The following is a 19,344-nucleotide window of genomic DNA, read 5'->3' as shown; positions in this document are numbered from 1 at the left end:
CCTTGCACCTTCCCACACATAGAAAAGCACTAAATTCCTTAACTTGAAATATCTGAAATATTATCTTGAAATATTTTTTAATTAACAGTAATTTTTGGATGTTCCGACTATCTGGTCTTTGTTGCATATATCCTGGCTTCTACCTTGCCACTTTGAAACAGCCCTTAGAGTGAACCAAGATGCTCTGCCCCCGGCTCCAGTCCTAAGGAAGTCCACCCAATACAACATAACTTGACTTTTAAGTTGTGCATTTTATTTCAGTCAGTATATCAATTCTGTTGATGACCTGACTTCGTTCTATTTTTTTGGCATTATGTATCTTTGAAAAAAGTGAGTGTTTCAACAGAAAACTGTAGTATCAATTATCCTGTGATGTTTTCTAACTGTATTCCAGATTTTCTAGGTAATATCTTTTTTTTTCTTCAACCGGATTATAAATTCCTTAAGGTCTTCTGACTCTTTATCTCCTAGAGACGTACTTTTCATTAACAAATCCTCCTGAGAAGTCTTAAGAAAGTAAGTGGAACTCTTTTTCTGGAATACAGTACATTCAGAGTGCAAAATTTTAAGATGAGAACCCGATACAAATATTTCAGCCTTGATCGCTCCTGAATTATTTATCCCAGACACATAGTTCGCTCCCTGGCCGACTTTGCTGGTGTCCTAGCAACCTAAACGGGCAGGGATTTAATGAATAAAAAGTAATTTGAAAGTACTTCATGGCTGGCAAGAATAAACAAATGCTAGATTATCTACTTCAGTTGATATAAATATACCTTTTTACACAGTCTTTAAAAGATGGCTGTAAACCTACTAGTATATTCCAGGGATTGACTGTCTCAACATTCTGTTGACTAAAGAAGGACAGTTGTATCAAAAGATACACACACAGATAAAAGGGTATTTTTTTAATAGACTTTATTTTTTTAGAGCAGTTTCAGGTTTACAGCAGAGTTGAGCAGAAAATACAGAGTTCCCACATAGCCCTCCCCACTCACCCATATATACTCCCCTGCCCTCAACATCCCTCATCAGTGTGGCGTATTTGGTGCAGTCAATGAACCCACATGGACACTATTATCAGCCAAAGTCCATAGTTTACATTAGGGCTCACTCTTGATGTTGTACATTCTACGGGCTTTGACAAATGCACAATGACACGTAGCCACACTATAATATAATACAGAATAATTTAATCACCCTAGAAATCCCTTGTGCTCCATCTGTTCACCCCTCCCTCCCTCCCTCTCCCCAAACCCCTGGAAACCACGATCTTTTTATTGTTTCTGTAGCTGAGCCTTTTCCAGAAGGTCCTTTGGTTGGAATCGTACAGTTTGTAGCCTTTTCGGACTGGCTTGTTTCATTTAGTAATAGGTCTTTTAAGTTTCTTCCATGTCTTTCATGGCTTGATAGCTATTTTTTTTCACTGCACATATATTTTTTAATTTACATATATGTACTGTTCGTTGTTTCTAAGAACATTTAGAGCTTTAGCTTTTTAAACTTACATAGTTATCAAAGGAATAAAGCCAACCACAAAATAAAAATTAATTCAAAAATATACCTACACCTTGCTATTAGCAGCAACATTATTTATAATTGCCAAGATAAGGAAGCATCCTAAGTGCACATCAGTAGTTGAATAGATAATGAAGATGCAGCATATATATACTTATATGTAATGGAATACAACTCACCCATAAGAAAGAAGGATAAAAGGGTATTTCGGGTTAAATAATTGTCAAGAAATTTCACTCATTCCAAGATCCTCCAGGCCAAGGACCACATCCTGCGAGTCTCTGTAGTTCCCTTTAACATGGTGTCTGGCACAAAGGAAGTGTTCTGTTCTTGACGGTGTGGTTGTGATTGTGGTTGTTATCATTTGACAGACTGAAGTTGGCGTAGCAGTTAAAGGACGTCATGTCATCTCAAGTGTATATTTGCCTTCACTGGGAACCCCTCTTCTTATTATCTCAGTTCAGGTTCCCCCAGGGAAACGGTTGATGAAGAGTCAGGGGTTGGAGCTGTAACGCGGCTGGTATTCAGGACATCCACCCAGGAGGGGGATGTTGGGCAGAGGGGAACACTGAACTGAGAGGCAGGGCTCACCAAAGGCCTCCTCAGGGCCCAGGGCGAGCCCACCCGGAGCTGGGAAGGCCTCCCAGAGTTGATCATCCCTGAGGCTGGGGACCTGGCCTACCTGCACCAGGCAGCAGGATGCTGGCTGACCCAGGGAGGGGCCCCTCCAGGCAAGCAAGGCCCAGGGCGGACTTGGCTGGGAGACTGTTGCTACCTGGGTGTTAGCCATTTGGGTGCTGGGGATTCTGTCCCTGAATACTGTCAGTAAAGCTGGAATAAAGCGCCCATTGTGATGTCAGTAATCCCCTGGCCACAAGGAAGCCAGCATCTTTGCCCCGAAGGGAGACAAGGACAGGGCACAACACCCTCTGTCCCATTTTCTAGTTGAATTTTCCAAATAATTTCTTCAGCTGTTTTTCTGTTTTGTATGGTTGGAGGGTACCAGTATATAGTTTTGTGTTTTACATTTTCTAAATGAGCTGAGGTCTGTTTTTCCATTATTTTCATTTTGAGCTGAACAGAGGCATGTCACCTAGTAGGGTTAAGAAGCTCTTTTTTTTTTTTTTGTATACATTTTTTTTTATTGAAGTATAGTCAGTTTACAATGTTGTGTCAATTTCTGGTGTACAGCACAATGCTTCAGTCATATATGAACATACTTATATTCGTTTTCATATTCTTTTCCACTGTAAGCTACTACAAGATATCAGTATGTTCCCTGTGCTAAACAGCATGAACTTGTTCTTTAAGATGCTCTTTAAATGTGATAAGTGATGAGTGTTAAACAGGTTGCGTGAATTGGAAAACGTAGCCACATGCCTAGAACGTGAGTGTGTCAGTAAGCGACAAACCCACTTCTCCTGAAGGAAAGGCTCGACCTTAGACTCGGCTATCTCCCTGATAGCCTTCCCTCTCCCTCTCAGTAATGCCTGAAAGAGGATTATTTGTGGTTTATTTCGCGTGAAGCAGACGGGCAGACAGAGCAAGGGAGCAGAGGCAGCGAATATTTACGGCCTTATTAACTGTTCAGTAAACTGCAGAATTCCACAGGGCATGTTTGGAGTCTTTCAACTCATCTTGTTCTGCAGAGAACTCACCAATGTGTTGCCACAAACCGTTCTTCCTTCCTTTTGTTTCCCATTGTGCCTCTTTCCTTTTTCTCTTTCTCCCTTCTGTTCTTTCTTTTGGCATCAGATACAGAAGTGGGAATAAATTATATTCCTCAGTTCACTGCAGATAATCATCATTCACTCATGCAAGATGGACTTCTGGCTTTAGAAATATGTTTTTATTTGTTCATTAAGTTTTCATTTATTCATGTCTCTGAAACCCTCCAGACAGACGTAAATGCTCAATACGTTTAATAGGTGCCACTGAATTTGTAAAAGATGTAGAGATTGTGTATGTTTTTGATTTATGCAGATTTGACTGTAGGTCTCTCTTTTTTTAAGGAAGAAAATGAGGGAAGTCTCAGCTTTAATTAATTCTCAACTATGCGGGTTCATTGCTTGCTTTTTTTTTAATTGAAGTACAGTCAGTTAACAATGTGTCAATTTCTGGTGTACAGCATCGTGCCCCAGTCATGCATACACATACATATATTCGTTTTCAGATTATTTTTCATTAGGGATTACTACAAGATATTAAATATGTTCTCTGTGCTATACAGAAGGAATTTGTTTTTTATCTATTTATTCCCAAATTTATCCCTTCCCACCACCTTCCCCCCTAGTAACCATGATTGTTTACTATGTTTGCCAGTCACTTCTATTCAACTCCTTCTGCTTCTCTTATTTTTTTCTCACCCAGCACCATTTCCTGGGATCTAGCCTCTCCTCTCTACCACCACACACAATTCAGCAAGTGGCACGTGTTCTTTATGGGTATGGGTGAGCAGTGGGGTTGCTGGATCTCAGCACTTTTGCCCCCAGCTGGACATTCCAAGCTACCTTTGGAGCACAAAACCCCCTGTCCATTTATCAGACGGGTCACAACTTACAATTTCAGTCAAAACTTTTGATACCCCGAGTACACACACACCAGGCAGGAAATGCCTTCAAGAAAAGCCTGATGTCATTGTATGTAAGCCTGAGATTTTGAAAGAGAGCTAGATTTAGTTCCATAAAAAAAACCTCCACACAACTCTTTGACTTTTGTTGAAAGTGGAGAAATTCTAACCTTAAAAGGGAATTGAATTTTCACTTAATTTTAATTTAAACTCAACTTAAATCCCTTCTTTTCTTCACATGGTTGGACAAACAGGGAACCCCCTTAACAAGAGGCAGAAACCTTTTCCAGTCACCCGCAGACACCCAGCAAGAAGGCTCTTCTGTTCTTTCACTGCATCCATCTCTCTGTCTGTTTTCCTGTCCCTGTAGCTTGTCCTGTGTTTTCCCTCTGGTTCTAAACCACCGCCTCCCCATCACCACCCACCGTCACTCCTGGAAGCATTAGACATATGTTATCTTCCTTAAGCCTCTTTCTCCTCCCGAAGAAAGCCACCGAAGCGTCCACTTCTGCAGCACAGGCTGCTGCCCTGCCCTGTACTCCTGCTGTGCTGCATGCCACTCGTTACCCTGGCTGAACGCACGAGCTGAGTCTTTCTAGCTCAGCGATATTGCCCCATCTGCTGAAATGAGGAGCTTAGACTAGAAGAAGGCCAAGAGGTATTCTAACTCCAAAGTCGTCTCATTTTATACATTTGTAATAATTAAGGCCTCCTCACTATGAAGTCATTAGTTCTGTTGCAAAAGTAGCATATTGTTTACCTGTATCCAGTAACTGTTCTGTTGAGGAGAAGTATACGGAGAGCTTGAGAATTCTTAGTTTTCTTTGTGGTCTGGCTTGTAGTTCTCAAGTTTGGGATCTGCTTGAGCTTGAATGCTTTGTAGAGAGAGAAAAAAGTTATTTCTTAGGAGAGATGGAAATACACATACACTGAACTCTGGCTTCTGTTACAACAGAATAGACTGATGCATGTAAGGACCGGTGCACTTTTCTTCATTATTATAATAACCAAACTCCACTATGAACTAGAAAAAACCTGTTACAGTTAATATCTTCTAACATATTCAATTATTAAATATATTCATTTGTTTACTTATTACATGATTTATTAAATATTTGTTTATTTGTTTTAGCAAAAGATTTTAAAGGTTTTATTAGCAAAGGGAAAATACACCTCCAAGAACGGGAGGCAGGCTGATCCAGGGGCAGATAGCAGTGGTCTTTATTTACCCTCTTCTCTCACACCCTCGCTTAGAGGTGATCTCTTGATTGATTGATGGCTCCTTACCCTTGAAGAGCTTAGTCATGTTCGTCCCCTTTTGTGTATGTCTTTACCTGTGATGCACACAGAAAAACCCATATATTCATTTATTTGTATAATAAAATGATTTATAATGTTATCTATTTAAAATACTAAAGTTTTTAAAAATATTTTTAATAAAATTCATTTTTTCTTAAATGATTTATTATCCCTGATAAAGACAGAACAAGCCTTCCAAGTTCAGGCAATGGAGTGAAAAATTCCACAAGGCTTGGAGTAGAAGATGGAGAAAAACCATCTTCTTGGAATTATTTTTATTCATACTATAGAACATAAATAAAAATACTTAAAGCCATGAAATTGTGTTGAAATAGTAGAAATTGGCTCAGTGAAGACTGGACTCCAGGGAGAGTCCTCACAACTGGGCATTTTCTCCCTGAATACTGCCAGTAAGACTGGAATCAAGTGTTAATTGTGATTTTCATAATAAAGACATGTTTCAGTTCACACTGCCAAGATCCCAGCCCAGGAAGGAGGGCAGAGATAAACTGGTTTCCATAGACTCTGCAGAGTTGCGATGCAATTCAGGAGATGTTTATTTAAAGCCTATGAGGTTGCAAGGAGACCATTCATCCTGCAGAGATGTTGAGAGGCTGCCATGTAAGATCCTTTGTGCTAAGTGTTTTGGGAAGAGGCAGAAAAGAGAACTTTGTTTCCTCTGAAAATTTTCACTCATTTTGTGGGAGGAAATAAGGAGAAAAAAGTTCAGTAACAAAATACATTTAAACATTCTAAGAAGGAACTACATGAACAGTTATAAGCCAACCTAGAAAAATAGACATCATCACTCAATGCTAATTATCCAACACACATATCCGTCCCAGTATCTCACGGGTTTCTAGGGTGTTCTTTAGCCCTAATTTTTTTAAATACATGAGAAAATTGCCTTAAATGGAGGTAAACAGTTATTTTGAATAGGGAATCATTGATGGCATTAAGTATATGGAATTCACTGGTTTCATGGCAGGATTATAGGCATGGGGTCTACATTCAGACCACTTCCTTTTCTGTATTTCTGGGGTGCTTACTTGGTTTTGAGGAAAGAGAGAGTATAGTTCTCAGGACGGAATGAGAAGGAACAAAGACTTTTTAAAAATGTGTCTGCAAAGAGGAAGCCCATTGAGTAGGGCAGTACTTGTGTTGAAGTACATGTGGCCCCAGTATTTACTGCATATGAGCAGGAATCATGGTGTGCCTTTGTGGCAACTGACCACATGGTAGACTGATTAATTAACAATATTATCTGTTACTATTATCTGTTAATATTGTTTGCATGCATTAACAATATTATCTGTTACTATTATCTTTTAATATTGTATGCATGCAAATCCAGAGTTACTTGAAGTATTCTAGTTTCTTAAATGAAGTGTGAGGAATTCAAGGTCACATCTGGATAACTAAAATAAAAATTGAAAGACTGACTAGTTTTCTAATCTTTCCCTGTTTATCTAGTATTACTATACCTCTGAAACTAAAATTATACCCCAATCTATAATTCACGTGAAAATGATCGGATGGCTTCACAGAAATGAAGAAAATGTACCCAAAAGTGACTTTTGTTCTTTGTATCAAATATTCCATTGGAGAAAAAAAAATAACGAGTTAAATGCATCTCATTAATAATCTAATGTTTTTCAACGATAGAGTCACTGAATTTTATATTATCAAAATAATATTGTGATCAGGAAGCTCACATTATTGAAAAGAATTTCCCAGGAAAGACTAACTCATGAGCAATTCTTTGTTCATTTAGAATGATGATCAGTAGTCATTAAGTGACATTAGGAGATTTCTCCATTTTACAAGGACATTGGTTAAAATCATATGTATACTGCTAAGTTTTAGGAAGGGAACATACATCCTGCAATTAGCAAGTTTTAAATTTTCCAGTAAACGTTCTTGAAAGCGTATAAGGATTCACAGTTTTCTTCTCTTAAAAAGACTAAAACAGTTGTTTAGAACTATTCAGAGTCTCTCTTCATTTTATGGTTTTGGCTAATTATTAGACTTTCCATTTGATTTATCTTTCATAGTATTTTCACAGTCAGCTCCTGAGCAAAGGACTCAAGTGTGAATGTTCACTGTTACAAAATTCGTAAACAGGGACTCTCATAAGGTATTATGGAGGGTTTTATTTTTAACTTTGGTTTTCATTATCAACTGTATTGTTTGCAGTTTTTGCTTTCATTATCAACTGCAAAAGCAAAGGGCAGATATCCTGCATGGCTTTCAGCTACAGCCTAAAAAGCCATTAGGAAATATAGATAAAAAGAATTTTATACTGGAAGAACTGTCTACCAAGTTCTTTTGGAAATAGACTTCCTACATTCTACTATCAAAGAGTCAGATATAAAATAATTAAGTTTCTTAATTTTGCAAATCCTTCTCTTTCCAACCAGAATTAGCTGTCAAACCATACCCATTAAAATGTCTTGTGTGCTGATCTCCAGCAAAGAATAATAGTGTCCTTCTCAGCCACTGGGCTGTAGCTCAGGAACACTCATTCTGAACTATGCCGGGCACTGTAGAAGCTGCAAAGAACATGACTGACGGCAGAGAGACAATGAGAGGAGAATACAGACCCATGTGGACATTCCATTCCATCACAGTCCAGTCATTGTTCCCTACGTGCATCTTCACTCAGGAGAGCAAGAATGATGAAGGTCTATCAAAGCAGATGCTCGAATCTTCCTAAGCCTCACACCAGCCCCATCCGAGTCTCCTTCTCAAAAACTTTGTGTAGCTATCTAATCACGTTCCCTTTGTTGTCAGCCCTTTTCAATTTCCATCATCCTTTTATCTTTCCACATAATTATTTTATCTATGAATATTTGATGACAGTTTGCAAGAAATCCATTTTCAAAAGCTCCTTTCAGAATATGCCTCTGAGTTTAATCATCTTAATGGGGTAAGCCTATTTTTAAGCTGAACAGCTCAAAGCCTTGTTATTAATTCAAGGATGCTTATTTATTTATTTAGAATCACAGTTGCAGCAAGAAGAGTCTCTTAAAGGCTCTTCCTCTTTTTCTTTCCCGAGCTGTAATAATTGCAATATCTCTGATTCAATTTGAAAACTAAAATCAAGTTTTTGAATAATTTTGGAACCTAAACTTTAATTTTAGCATACATTTTTATTCCATATCTTTATAAAGAATAACTACAAATGCTAAGACCTTATAGAGATAGAGAAATTGGTAGATGGAACATTGCTATTGTGTTTGAAAGAGATTATTTTTTAAATACAGATTTTTTAAGGGATAAATTATTCTTTTAAGAAAGCCACAGTTTTTTTTTAAGATGTAGTTAGTGGGCTGTAGTCAATTGAATTGAGTACAGTGTGCATTTTCTGACTGATAACAGGAAAAATGTGGGGTGAGAAGATGACCGTGTCCCAGGTCCCAGACGAGTCCCTGAGACACACCCCTGCCAAGTGAGGGTCCTTGGCTTCACAGAGAAAAGAATTCAAGAGAGAACCATAGTTGAGTAAAAGTAGATTTGTTCAGAGAGTTGTGCACTCCACAGACAGAGTGTGGACCATCTCAGTAGGCAAGAGAGAGAGTGACTGTGAGGTGCAGGATTGGTAGTTTTTATGGGCATGGTAATTTAATGTGCTAAATTAGTAGGAGGATTATTCCAAATACTTTGGGGAAGGGGCTGGCATTCCCAGAAGCTAGGCCACTGCCATCTCTTTGACTTTTTATGGCCAGCCTGGGAGCTGTCGTGGCGCCTGTGGGAGTGCCATTCACCTTCCTACTACATTACCACGAGTGTAATGAAACTCAAGGTCCACTGGAGGGCGAATCTCCCACCATCTGGGTGCTGATTGCTGTGTTACTCTTTATATGGTTGTGCCCTGCCCCCATCCCTCCTGTCTCATGACTGCTTTGTTCAATACTCTGTAAGAAATTCTGAGACAGAGAAGGGGTCTGGGTCAGGGGTGGAGGACAGAAGAATGGAGGATGGATGATGGGATGTTGGGGGGGGGGTAAGGACTGAAATCAAACCTAAACACTGACTCCTAGGAGCTCTCAGATAACTGTGGGGAACAAGCACATATTCTCTGTTATATGAGGCAGACGCCATGTGTATAATAGGGTCCTCTGTGCACTGAGGTGCATTGCATATTCCTCTTCTGGGCAAAGCTGCCTTCTCTACTTCCCAGTTGTGTTTGTTATGCTGATCCAGCATTACCATAAACTTTGCCTTCTTCCCCTCAGGACCTCACACACATATTCCCAGTCATCCCAACTGTTCTTTAGATAGTTGCCCAATGTAGAGCCCCATAGCCCACTCCAGGTGTTTGTATTTATGTGTTTGCTCTGAGTTTTGACCTTTGCTACACGTCCAACCTTACAAAGAATTTTAGAACTACTATAAAAAAGAGTTAAGAAGGAAAAAAATGAGGACAAAATGGTGAGCAAAAAGCAGCATGACTGGAATTTACCTTGAAGAAATAAATGGTTGAGGAAAGGTAATGAGCAAAGAATGCATGGGATATGTGGAAAGGTCTCCATCCAGTGTCGGAAGATTGGTTACACAGGATCATGTGTCTTTATGGCCCCAGTCTCATCACCTAACCTTGCAATAGGGAAGACTTACACCATCCCAAGTCTCTAAATGCTACTTAATTGAGCTTAAGATTTTAGAATCAGCCTATAGACGATACTCAGACTGTTTCGTCATAGCCACATGGCAGGGAGTATCAAAAATAGACAGAGAGATAAAGAACTTCTCAGATGAGCAAAAACTAAAAGAACACAGCAATACCAAACTTATCCTAAAATATACCTTGAAAGCTGTTCTCTAAATAGAAAAGAAACAAGAATCCACATAAAAGAGGAAATCACAGTTGGAAATGTGACGATAGCTACAAAAGAATAAACGTGAAGATGCACAAGAGGATGTCAGAATGAGCTGGCTGGAGTCCCGCCAGGACAGTTCGAAGCTGCTGTGCAGGACAGGAATTCCTCCTCTCTCAGGAAAGCCTCCCTGCTGCTGGTAAAGTCTCCACCAGTTAAGTCAGGCCCAATCAGATTGCCCCAAAGCATCTCCTTCACTTAAAGTCAACCAGTTAGAGAACTTAATTCCATCTGCAAAATCCCATCACAAAAAAGTGTAGATGAGTGTGTCATGGAAACACAGAGCTACCAGCCAAGCCAAGTTGACCCGCTAAAAAAAACCCATCCCTGTCCCCCCGGCCAACTTCCCAGTCCCCCGGGAGTCCACGTTGGCCATCCCCCTGCGCGCACCACCATCACCACGCACGCTGCAAGACTGAAGCGCAAGAGGATTTTTCCAAATGACCCCAGAGGGTGGCTGATTCTGCCTTACCTGTAACACCTGGAGCCTGCCCAGACTCTCCCATTGTCTCAGACCAAGAAGGACAGTCAACCCTACCGTCCTCGTGGTAGAAAACATGGAAAGTTTTTTAATGATACTGATGATACTGTCTCATACCTATCCCCTTATTGCCAGGACTGACATTGAGAAACGGTAACTTATCTGCCCCACTCAGGTCCTATAAATAATTTAGAAAATGAACATTAAATTTAGGAGATACCTCTTTTTTTAGATTTTTTTGTTACTGAAATATAGTTGATTCACAATGTTGGGTTAGTTTCTGGTGTACAGGAGGGTGATTCAGTTATATATATATATATACACACACACACACATATATATATATATTCTTTTTCATATTCTTTATCATTACAGGTTCAGAAGATTTCTTTTGCTCTTTAAGGATGACATAGAAAACTTTCTCAAGAAAATTTCTCTGGAATTCTGTGCCAACCATGATACGAGTTTGAACCATCCAGTTTCTCTGCTGAAACTGCTCCAGGACTAAGCGTGCATCCAAAAATATCTGTATAACTCAAAACCAAAACTTTCAGAAGTCGGATTTCAAAAGTCATCCAAGGAAGAGACAGCTGAGGAGAACAGGGCTTGCCCCAGTCACCTTCTTTGGGAACATAAGCCCAGTATGGCAGTTTCACGCTGAATAACTCAGGCTGTGGGGTCCTGACCCCCAGCACCTCCTGAGATCAGTACACGTGGGAGGCTGGTGCGGTCACCAGTACATCGAGAGATGCTCTCAGCCATTGGCAAAGGAAATGACTCAGCTGAACAGCCCCAACAAACGGGGTAAGGAACACTGAAGCAGATAATGGACTGTCTGGCAGGACACGTGCAGTGTCACTGGGACACTCCCATCAGGAGTGCTTGAGGCCGTGGAGCTAGAGCAAGCGTGGTCCCTACAGAGCCAGCACCGTATCAGCCACGCCAGCAACTCTGCTTACCCCTGCAGCTGTGCACACTTCACTGACACAGGCTCCACAGGGCAGCCCAGCCTGCAGACCAGGACCTGGAGTCTCAGCCTCAGATCCTCCTTCGAGCCTCCTGCAGGATGTGCCTCCATGATCAAAAAGGAACAGGCACTGCATCCAACGCCCTAGCTTATCCCTCCCCACCACGAACCCCTGGGGTTGGCGTCCTCCAAAAGCACACACTTGTGAAGGGGGTGATTTGGACGAGCGCTTGGTTTCCTAGGTGCAGATGACTGAAGCATCTCCCCCTTACCTCTTGGAAGCAGCCCTCTTACTCGCTGTTGGAATCCTGAGGCTGACTCTAGCCAGGTAGGTGTGGCAGTCATGGTCGAACCCCTGGTTGCAATTGCTCTGATATTTTGGCAAATTTGTTTGGAGGAGGTGGTGGCACAGATAAGCCGCCTTCACCCTCACTGGGTCAGCACACCCTGGATCACCTGCTTCTAGAGAAAGGCAGCTTTTCAAGTAACCACGGGTTACCTCTCACAGTGGAGTTCCCGCAGAGGGGCCGTCGGGTGGTGGGAGCCCTGAGGAGCAGGCTGGACTATACTACCAGTAAGCAGTTGCTGTTCCCGACTGTACCCGCGGCTCTAACGTCAGCAGTCAGGGATGGGTTAAGGTAGGCTGGGGCGTGTCAGGGCGGCACACCTGGATAGTGATGGAGGGTCTGTTGGGCGAGGGCAAACCAAGACTCTGGAAATGCACAGAGACAGCCACAATGCCCAGCATGGCTGAGGAGAAACACTGAAGCAGCCAAGCTGGCCTAGAGCCACCACTGGCCCCGGGCGCCAGCCCCCAGCTCCACTGGCCAGAGTCCAAATCCATGGTATGTCCACCATGCCACATCTCCTAACAGCTCCATCCCTACCTGCCCCAGCACAGTCACAGAGGAGCTTCCTTCCTTAAAAAAAAAAAACTTTTGGGGGTAGGTAATTAGGTTTGTTTGTTTGTTTGTTTGTTTGTTTGTTTATTTATTTATTTATTTAATGGAGGTATCAGGGATTGAACCCAGGACCTTATGCATACTAAGCACACACTCTACCATTGAGCTACACCCTCCCCGCCTTTAAGTGCTTCCTTAAGGCCACTCCGATGTCCTAGGCACGTGTGGAACCTGCTCAGTCATGAGGGCATGTCTCACCATTATTTTGGTTCTTCCAAGACCCCATTTAAACCTCAAGTCCATTCTGGCCACCACTGTCAACTGTAACAGGTGAGTCTGGCCCAGAAACAGAGTTCATCCAGGTTCTAGGACATAACCACCAGCACATCAGACCCACCTAAGATGATTTTCACTGGAGACAGATGGTGCAGTGAACCCACTTTGTCGCCTGGTGACTTCCTTGTTCTTCTTGGAAATACATCCAAAAGTGGGTGGTCTCAGCAGCCCATGTGGAATGAGAACCCTTCCAGGTGAGAAAAGCCTGGAATCATGGACTAGTGGGCTCACTGACTCTACAGTATTTTAAACTTGGGTGGGAGAGATGGGTGAGACAGGACCCCCAAGAACCCCCCTGGTACCATATAAGAAATTTCTAGCTGCATCTTACTTCTTCTGAATTTTATTTCTTTATGTGTCATGGTTCACTTAAGAATTCAGTGTATCAGGACAGACCATGACTTACCTCTGCAGGTGATTCATTTTCTATTACTTTTCTCTATTTATGAATATTTTGAGTGCAAAAGAACATATAATGGGGAAAAAGTTATTATTTAAATTTTACCCTTGAGGGACATAAGGAAACCTTCCTGATAAAAATGTGAGTATCTTGAGAGAGATGCTGATTTTGCAGATACGTACTTTTATCAAAACCCATCAAGTTGTATACTTAAGATCTGTGCATTTCCAACAATGCGATGTACTTAAGGCTGGAGAATTGCACACTTAAAAAATGGTGCAAATGGTAAATTTTACGTTATGCATGTTTAACCACATTTTTAAAAAGATCTGGGCATTTCACAGTATGTATATCGTCTTTAAAAGAAGGAAATTTTACAATTCTACCCTTGTGTTGACCACCTGCAGAACATAAGGAATTAGATGTTATCTATGCCAACAGGCTAGTGGCTAATCCAGAGCTTCCGATTACTGAAGGGATAACATCGTGAAAAATACCTGACTTTTCTTTGTCTCACTTTCTCATTTGTAAAATGAGGATTCTTATGATAAATACCCGTTAAAGCAGTCGTGAGAATTACATGAGCTCACGTAAGGGAAGCGCTTAGCACAGCGATTAAGTATTGGCTATGGTTGTTGCTGTTAGTGGCATAATATTTCTACTCTCCCATTAAATCTACTGCTCCTGTTTGTACCAGCTGTCCTGACCCCTCTGCTACCAGTTATGCGTCCTCCTGGGTCTGAGCTTAGACTAAGGCGACTCAGACAGGGGCCCTGTTCTGTGGCGCTTCTCACCGATTTCAGGTAGGCAGGTACTGTGCAGATGTGTGGAAGGTACTATGCAGATCTTTTGCTCAGACCTTTTGTGGTCAGTAGCATGAAATGAGTTTTGAAGAGAGGAAACTGAGGTATCAGTAGGAGAAGCAAGGGGGGGCAATGTTACATAATACGCCCATAGTTGCAGAGCTAGTAAGTGGTGGTGCAGAGGCTGGAGCCCAGAACTCACTCTCATTCCCTCAGCAGCCTGCCAACATTCAGCAGACGGGTGGTACTGGACGGCGGGGTCACATGATCACAGCTGTGGCTTAGAGCATCCTCTGACAACCGTGTGGAGAATGACCCAGGAGGTCACTGGACTTACAGGAACAGCCTACCAAGGTCAGATCATTTCCCCTCAAAGGAGGAAGAGACTTCTGGAGTGTTCTTCCCCCATCCCCCCTCTTAGTTTGGGGCCATTTAAAATCCGCCTGCAGGTACTGGTGGGTCTCAGTCCTGCTCCACCTAATCTTCCTTCTTGTCTGTCCCACAAAACCAAGATCTGAGCACAGCCTCTTGATCCCACCGCTGTAGAAAATGCTGGTCTTCTAGGTGAAATTCTGAAGGCAAACCAAAGGCTGAAAATTCCGCCCAGGGGAAAATTTGAGCAAGTTCTGATGTTCATAGCTTGGGCCTCAAAGACCATAGCTTGTTTTCCGCTATCACCCATTGCCCATTTTATACCTGAGAAGGGAAGGAAATCATTGCAGTTACCGGGGCGTGTGTCCACGTCACTGCAGGTCTGGGTGAAAAACAAAGCAGCCAGCCTTCCACCGGGCTGCTTTCATGCAGGGGGAACAGATTTTGCAGGGACAGTTGTTCAGTATTAGCGAGACGTGGCCACTGTTGCTGGTGAGAGCTAGCTTACAAAACTGCAATAGACTCCACCACGTTCTTTTCTCCCTCTCTCTCAATTGTCATGTAAATAAGGATTTAAAAAAATTTTTTTTCAGTACAGGCTGTCCTCCTCAATTTATAAACTGGCTGTGTTTCCCATTTTATCTGTAAGTCAGTTGCCAGGAACTCGGAAGGCATTGTCTCAAACTTGCAATTAAGATGAATGGTGATCGAGTCCCAGGCCAGCCCACAAGGTTTAGCCCAGAGTGTGGCTGAGTCTGGTGCCCCACCCCCTTTCAGTCCCACAGGACCAGTGTCTCATCTCATCCCTGTCTCCCTACAGAATTGGCTCCTTGGTTCCCTGGAACATCGTCTTCTTTCTGGCACAAGGAGGAACATTTGTTACGTGTTACCATCCACTTTCGGGCAAAAGTAAGTCTTTTTCTATGTCTACTTAAGAAAAGATCCCTCTCCATTTCTAGTCAGAACCACCTAAACAGCAGTCCCGCTTTATCTCGAGTCCCCTTGGCACTGGTTCTCAGCATTTAATACGCATTCAGATTATTCCTGAAGACTTTAAATTTGGAGCAGGGCCTAAGACTCTGTATCATAAACAGACTCTGATGAAACCATTTTTTAAAAATTGAGATACAACCTGCATAGAAGAATGAAGTGCACAGATTGTGTCAGTTTATGAGTTTTGACAGCGGTGTAACCACGACTGCAGACAAGATGTGGAACGCGTTCCCCCCTCACAAAGTTCCCGATCCTCCTCTCCATTCAGTCCCCCCACCACCCTGCATGAGGTGGGACACACTCTCTGATTTCCACCACCAGAGATTCGTTTTTACTGTATTAGAACTTTATATAAGTGGAATCCTACGCTGTATTCTCTCCTGTGTGTCTTACAAGGTTTCTGAGGTGCATGCACCTCATAGCATCTGTCACTGGGGTGTGTATGTTTTTAACTGGGTGGCATTTCTTTGCATGAATGCACTACCAGATAGTTACCCTCCTCCAGCTCATGAGCATTTCCAGCTTGAGGCTACGATGAGTAAGACAACTACAAACGCCTGTGTACACGTCTTTATGTAAACGTATGTTCTCATTTATCTTGGTTTAAATACCTGGATGTAGGCTTGCCAAGTCCTAGGTAGATATGTTTTTGTACTTTATACTCTCAAAAAGTTCTCCAAGGTAGTTGCACCCTTTTGTACCAGTACCAGTAACACACAGGACCGTCCTGAACCTCCCCCAGCATCTGTATTAGCAGTCTTTTAAATTTTGGCCATTGTAATATGTGTAAAATAGTACTTTATTGTAATTTAATCTGCATATTCTGATAAGTGTGATTTGAGCACCTTTTTCACTTGCTGATGGGCCATTCTATTAACTTCTTTTGGAAAATACTGTTGAAGGCTTTGGCCCATCTTTTTATTGGCTTGGTTGTCTTCTGTGTGTAGGAGTTCTAAATCTATCCTAGATTTGGTTTCTCTGTCATATACACGGACTGTGACTATTTCTTCTTAGTCTGGGACTTGCCTATTGATTTTCTTAAGAGAGTCCTTGATGAGCAGAGATTTTTTTTTTTTTATTTTGATGATGCCTAGTTTACACTTTTTTTTTTTTTAATGATTTGTGCTTCTTGTGTCCTCTGTAATAAATCCTTATCTACTACGAGATCGCAAAGACACGCTCCTAGACGCTCTCCTCAAGAATTTTTAGGTTATAGTTACCACGTTTAGGTTTGTGAACCAACTCAAATCACTTTTTTGTGTGTTGAGTGAATTAGAATTTAAGATTTTTTTTAACATGTATAGCCTCGCATTCTAACACTGTCTGTTAAAAGTATATTCCTTTTCTTACTGAGTTGACTTAATAACTTTATCATCAACTGACAACATAGGTATATGTCTATGTCTGGATCCTCTGTTCCTTTCTGTTAGTCTGTTTATCTGTCTTTATACAGATTTCACACCATGATGATTACTGGGGCTTTATAGTAAATTGGCTAATTTTAATCCTCCAAGTTTTTCTTCTTTTTCAAGGTATTTGACTGTCGATTCTTTGCATTTCCATCTAAATTTTAGAATTAGCTGGTCAGTTTTTGCTAAAAGGTTTTTGCTAAAGATTTGATGGAGATTGCATTGAATCTTAGAAATACTGAGTATTACAGCTCATGAGTAATACAACTATGATGTATCTTTTTATTCATTTAAGTCATCTTTAATTATTTTCAACAATATTTTGTAGCTCTTAGTATAAAGGTCTTAGGTATATTGTGTTAGCTTTATAACTAGATACTAGATCTTTTTCTGTTACTGAAAATGATGTTTTTATTTTCAAAGTATTTATTGCTAGTATTTAGAAATATAATTGTTTTGTATTTTGATACTGTGGACCGTGACTTTGATCCATACGTCTATAAGAGCTTATGGAGGGTCCATAGGTGCAGTAGGCTGAATAATGAATGGCCCTCAAAGATACCAGATCATACTTCTCAGAACCTATGAATGTTACTTTAGATAGCAAAGGGGAAATAAGGGAACATTACAGATAAGGTTAAGTTGATTATCCTGGACTATCCAGTTGGGTACTGTATGCAATCATGTGCATCCATCCTTATAAAAGGGAGGTAGAGGGAAATTACACAGACACGGAGGGGAAGGCAATAAGAAGAAGACAGAGCAGAGGTAGACTGGAAGACATTGATGCTAAAGATGAGAATGATGCAGCCATAAGCCAAGGAATGCTGGCAGCCACCAGAAGCTGAAAGAGGCCAAAGGGATGGGTTTTCCCTACAGCCTCTGAGGGAGCATGGCCCCACTGACAATTTAATTTCAGCCCAGTAATTAATTACTAATCCATTACTAATGATTTCAGACTTCTGACCTACGGGGCTGTGAGACAAGAAATTTCTGTTGTTTTGAGCCAATAAATTATAGTCATTTGTCACGGCAGCCACGGGACAGACCTCAGATATATTTTGTTAGCTTCACTCCTAGGTCTCAAGTTTTTTACACTATTGTGAACAGCATTTTAAATTCCATTTTCAAATTGATTATTGCTAGTACTTGGAAATACAACTGATATTCTGAACTTGAATTCTGTGACCTTGTTAAATGCTTATTACTTGTGTGTGTGTGGCTTGTGTGTATTTATAGGTTCTATAGGGTTTTATAGGTGCACATCATATAATCTTCAAAGAAGAATGCTATTTGTTTTTTCTTTCCAAACTCTATGTCATTCATTTCCTTTTCTTGCCTACTGTCCAGGACTTCCAGCAGAATATTTAATAGGAGTGCTGAGAGCAGGTGTCTTCGTCTTATTCCTGACTTAAGGAGAAAAGAGTATAATGTTTCATACTTCAGTATGAAGTTGGCTTTTTTTTTTTTTTCGGTCAATGTCCTTTATTAGATTGAAGGAGCTCCTTTCAACCTCTAGTTTGCTGATAGGTTATTTTTTTCTTTTATGAGTGGACGTGAATTTTGTCAAATATTTCTTCCTCCATCTATTGAGAAAGTCATATATAGCTGTTTCCTTTATTGTGTTGATGTTGTGAGTTTCACTGCTGGACTTTCGAGTGGGAAACCAGTGTTGCACTGCAAGGGTCCGTCCCACCTAGTCATGGTGTATCCGTGTCGCTAATTTTGATTCGCTAAATAGTTTATTAAGGATTTTTGCATGTGTGTTCAAGGGGGGGTATTGGCCTAGGAGTGTCTTTCATTTTCTTTTAATATTTCTTTTATGTCTTAGCATCAGGATCATGATGGCCTCATAAAACAAGTTGAAAATTGTTTTACCCTCTTTTTTGCTGAAAGAATGTGTAAAATATTGGTAATGTTTCTTCCTAAAACATTTGCTAGAAGTCACCAGTGAGTCATCTGGGCTGGGAGTTTGTTTGAGGGAGGACTTTTATTACGATTACGTACAATGTTTCTGATGGACACATAGGTTTACTTAGATTTTCTCTTTTGTCTTCTGTCAGTTTTGATATGTTGTATTTTTTAGAGACCAGGTCAACTTCACCCAGTGTGTCGGATGTCTTGCATGAAGTCGCTCATAACACTCTCCTATCATCCTCTCAGCATCTATAGGGGTCTCCCCAAGGGTCTCTTGGAAGCTTTTGCGTCAGCATCTCCGCCTGCCTTCAGCCTTTGGCACCAAGCACTCAGTGCAAGGCGATGGGAACAGTCTGCACCTGCAGCTCCGTTTGTGGCTGGTTTTCTCCAGTTTTCTAATTTGTCTTACCGGCCTAAACACAGTCAACCAAAACTGTGTCGAGAGTTCTACTGGTTCCTCCCTGCCCTCATTAGTGGTGGGCTCCTCCCTCCCCCACC

The 19,344-nt window shown here is 41.2% G+C and overlaps 1 protein-coding gene across 3 annotated transcripts in view; it reads left to right on the top strand.

Annotated features, from left to right (window-relative positions):
• Nucleotides 1-19,344, top strand: part of ZP4 (zona pellucida glycoprotein 4) — a 75,354-nt gene that overhangs the window by 5,748 nt on the left and 50,262 nt on the right. Inside the window, exons 2-4 of one of the 3 annotated variants that reach the window (XM_074373281.1) lie at nt 11,123-12,042; nt 14,375-14,509; nt 15,348-15,436. In XM_074373281.1, coding sequence (XP_074229382.1) covers nt 14,467-14,509; nt 15,348-15,436 — 132 coding nt within the window. In that variant the 5' untranslated portion in view covers nt 11,123-12,042; nt 14,375-14,466. Of the gene's footprint in view, nt 1-11,122; nt 12,043-14,371; nt 14,510-15,347; nt 15,437-19,344 lie in introns of all 3 variants that reach the window. The other 2 variants (XM_074373282.1, XM_074373283.1) reach the window with 2 other exon arrangements.

The sequence above is a fragment of the Camelus bactrianus genome, chromosome 11 (genome assembly GCF_048773025.1).
Source record: "Camelus bactrianus isolate YW-2024 breed Bactrian camel chromosome 11, ASM4877302v1, whole genome shotgun sequence".
Classification (NCBI taxonomy): Eukaryota; Metazoa; Chordata; class Mammalia; order Artiodactyla; family Camelidae; genus Camelus; species Camelus bactrianus.
The sequence above is the reverse complement of the archived record's forward strand: the minus strand, read 5'-3'. Positions and strand labels throughout refer to the sequence as shown.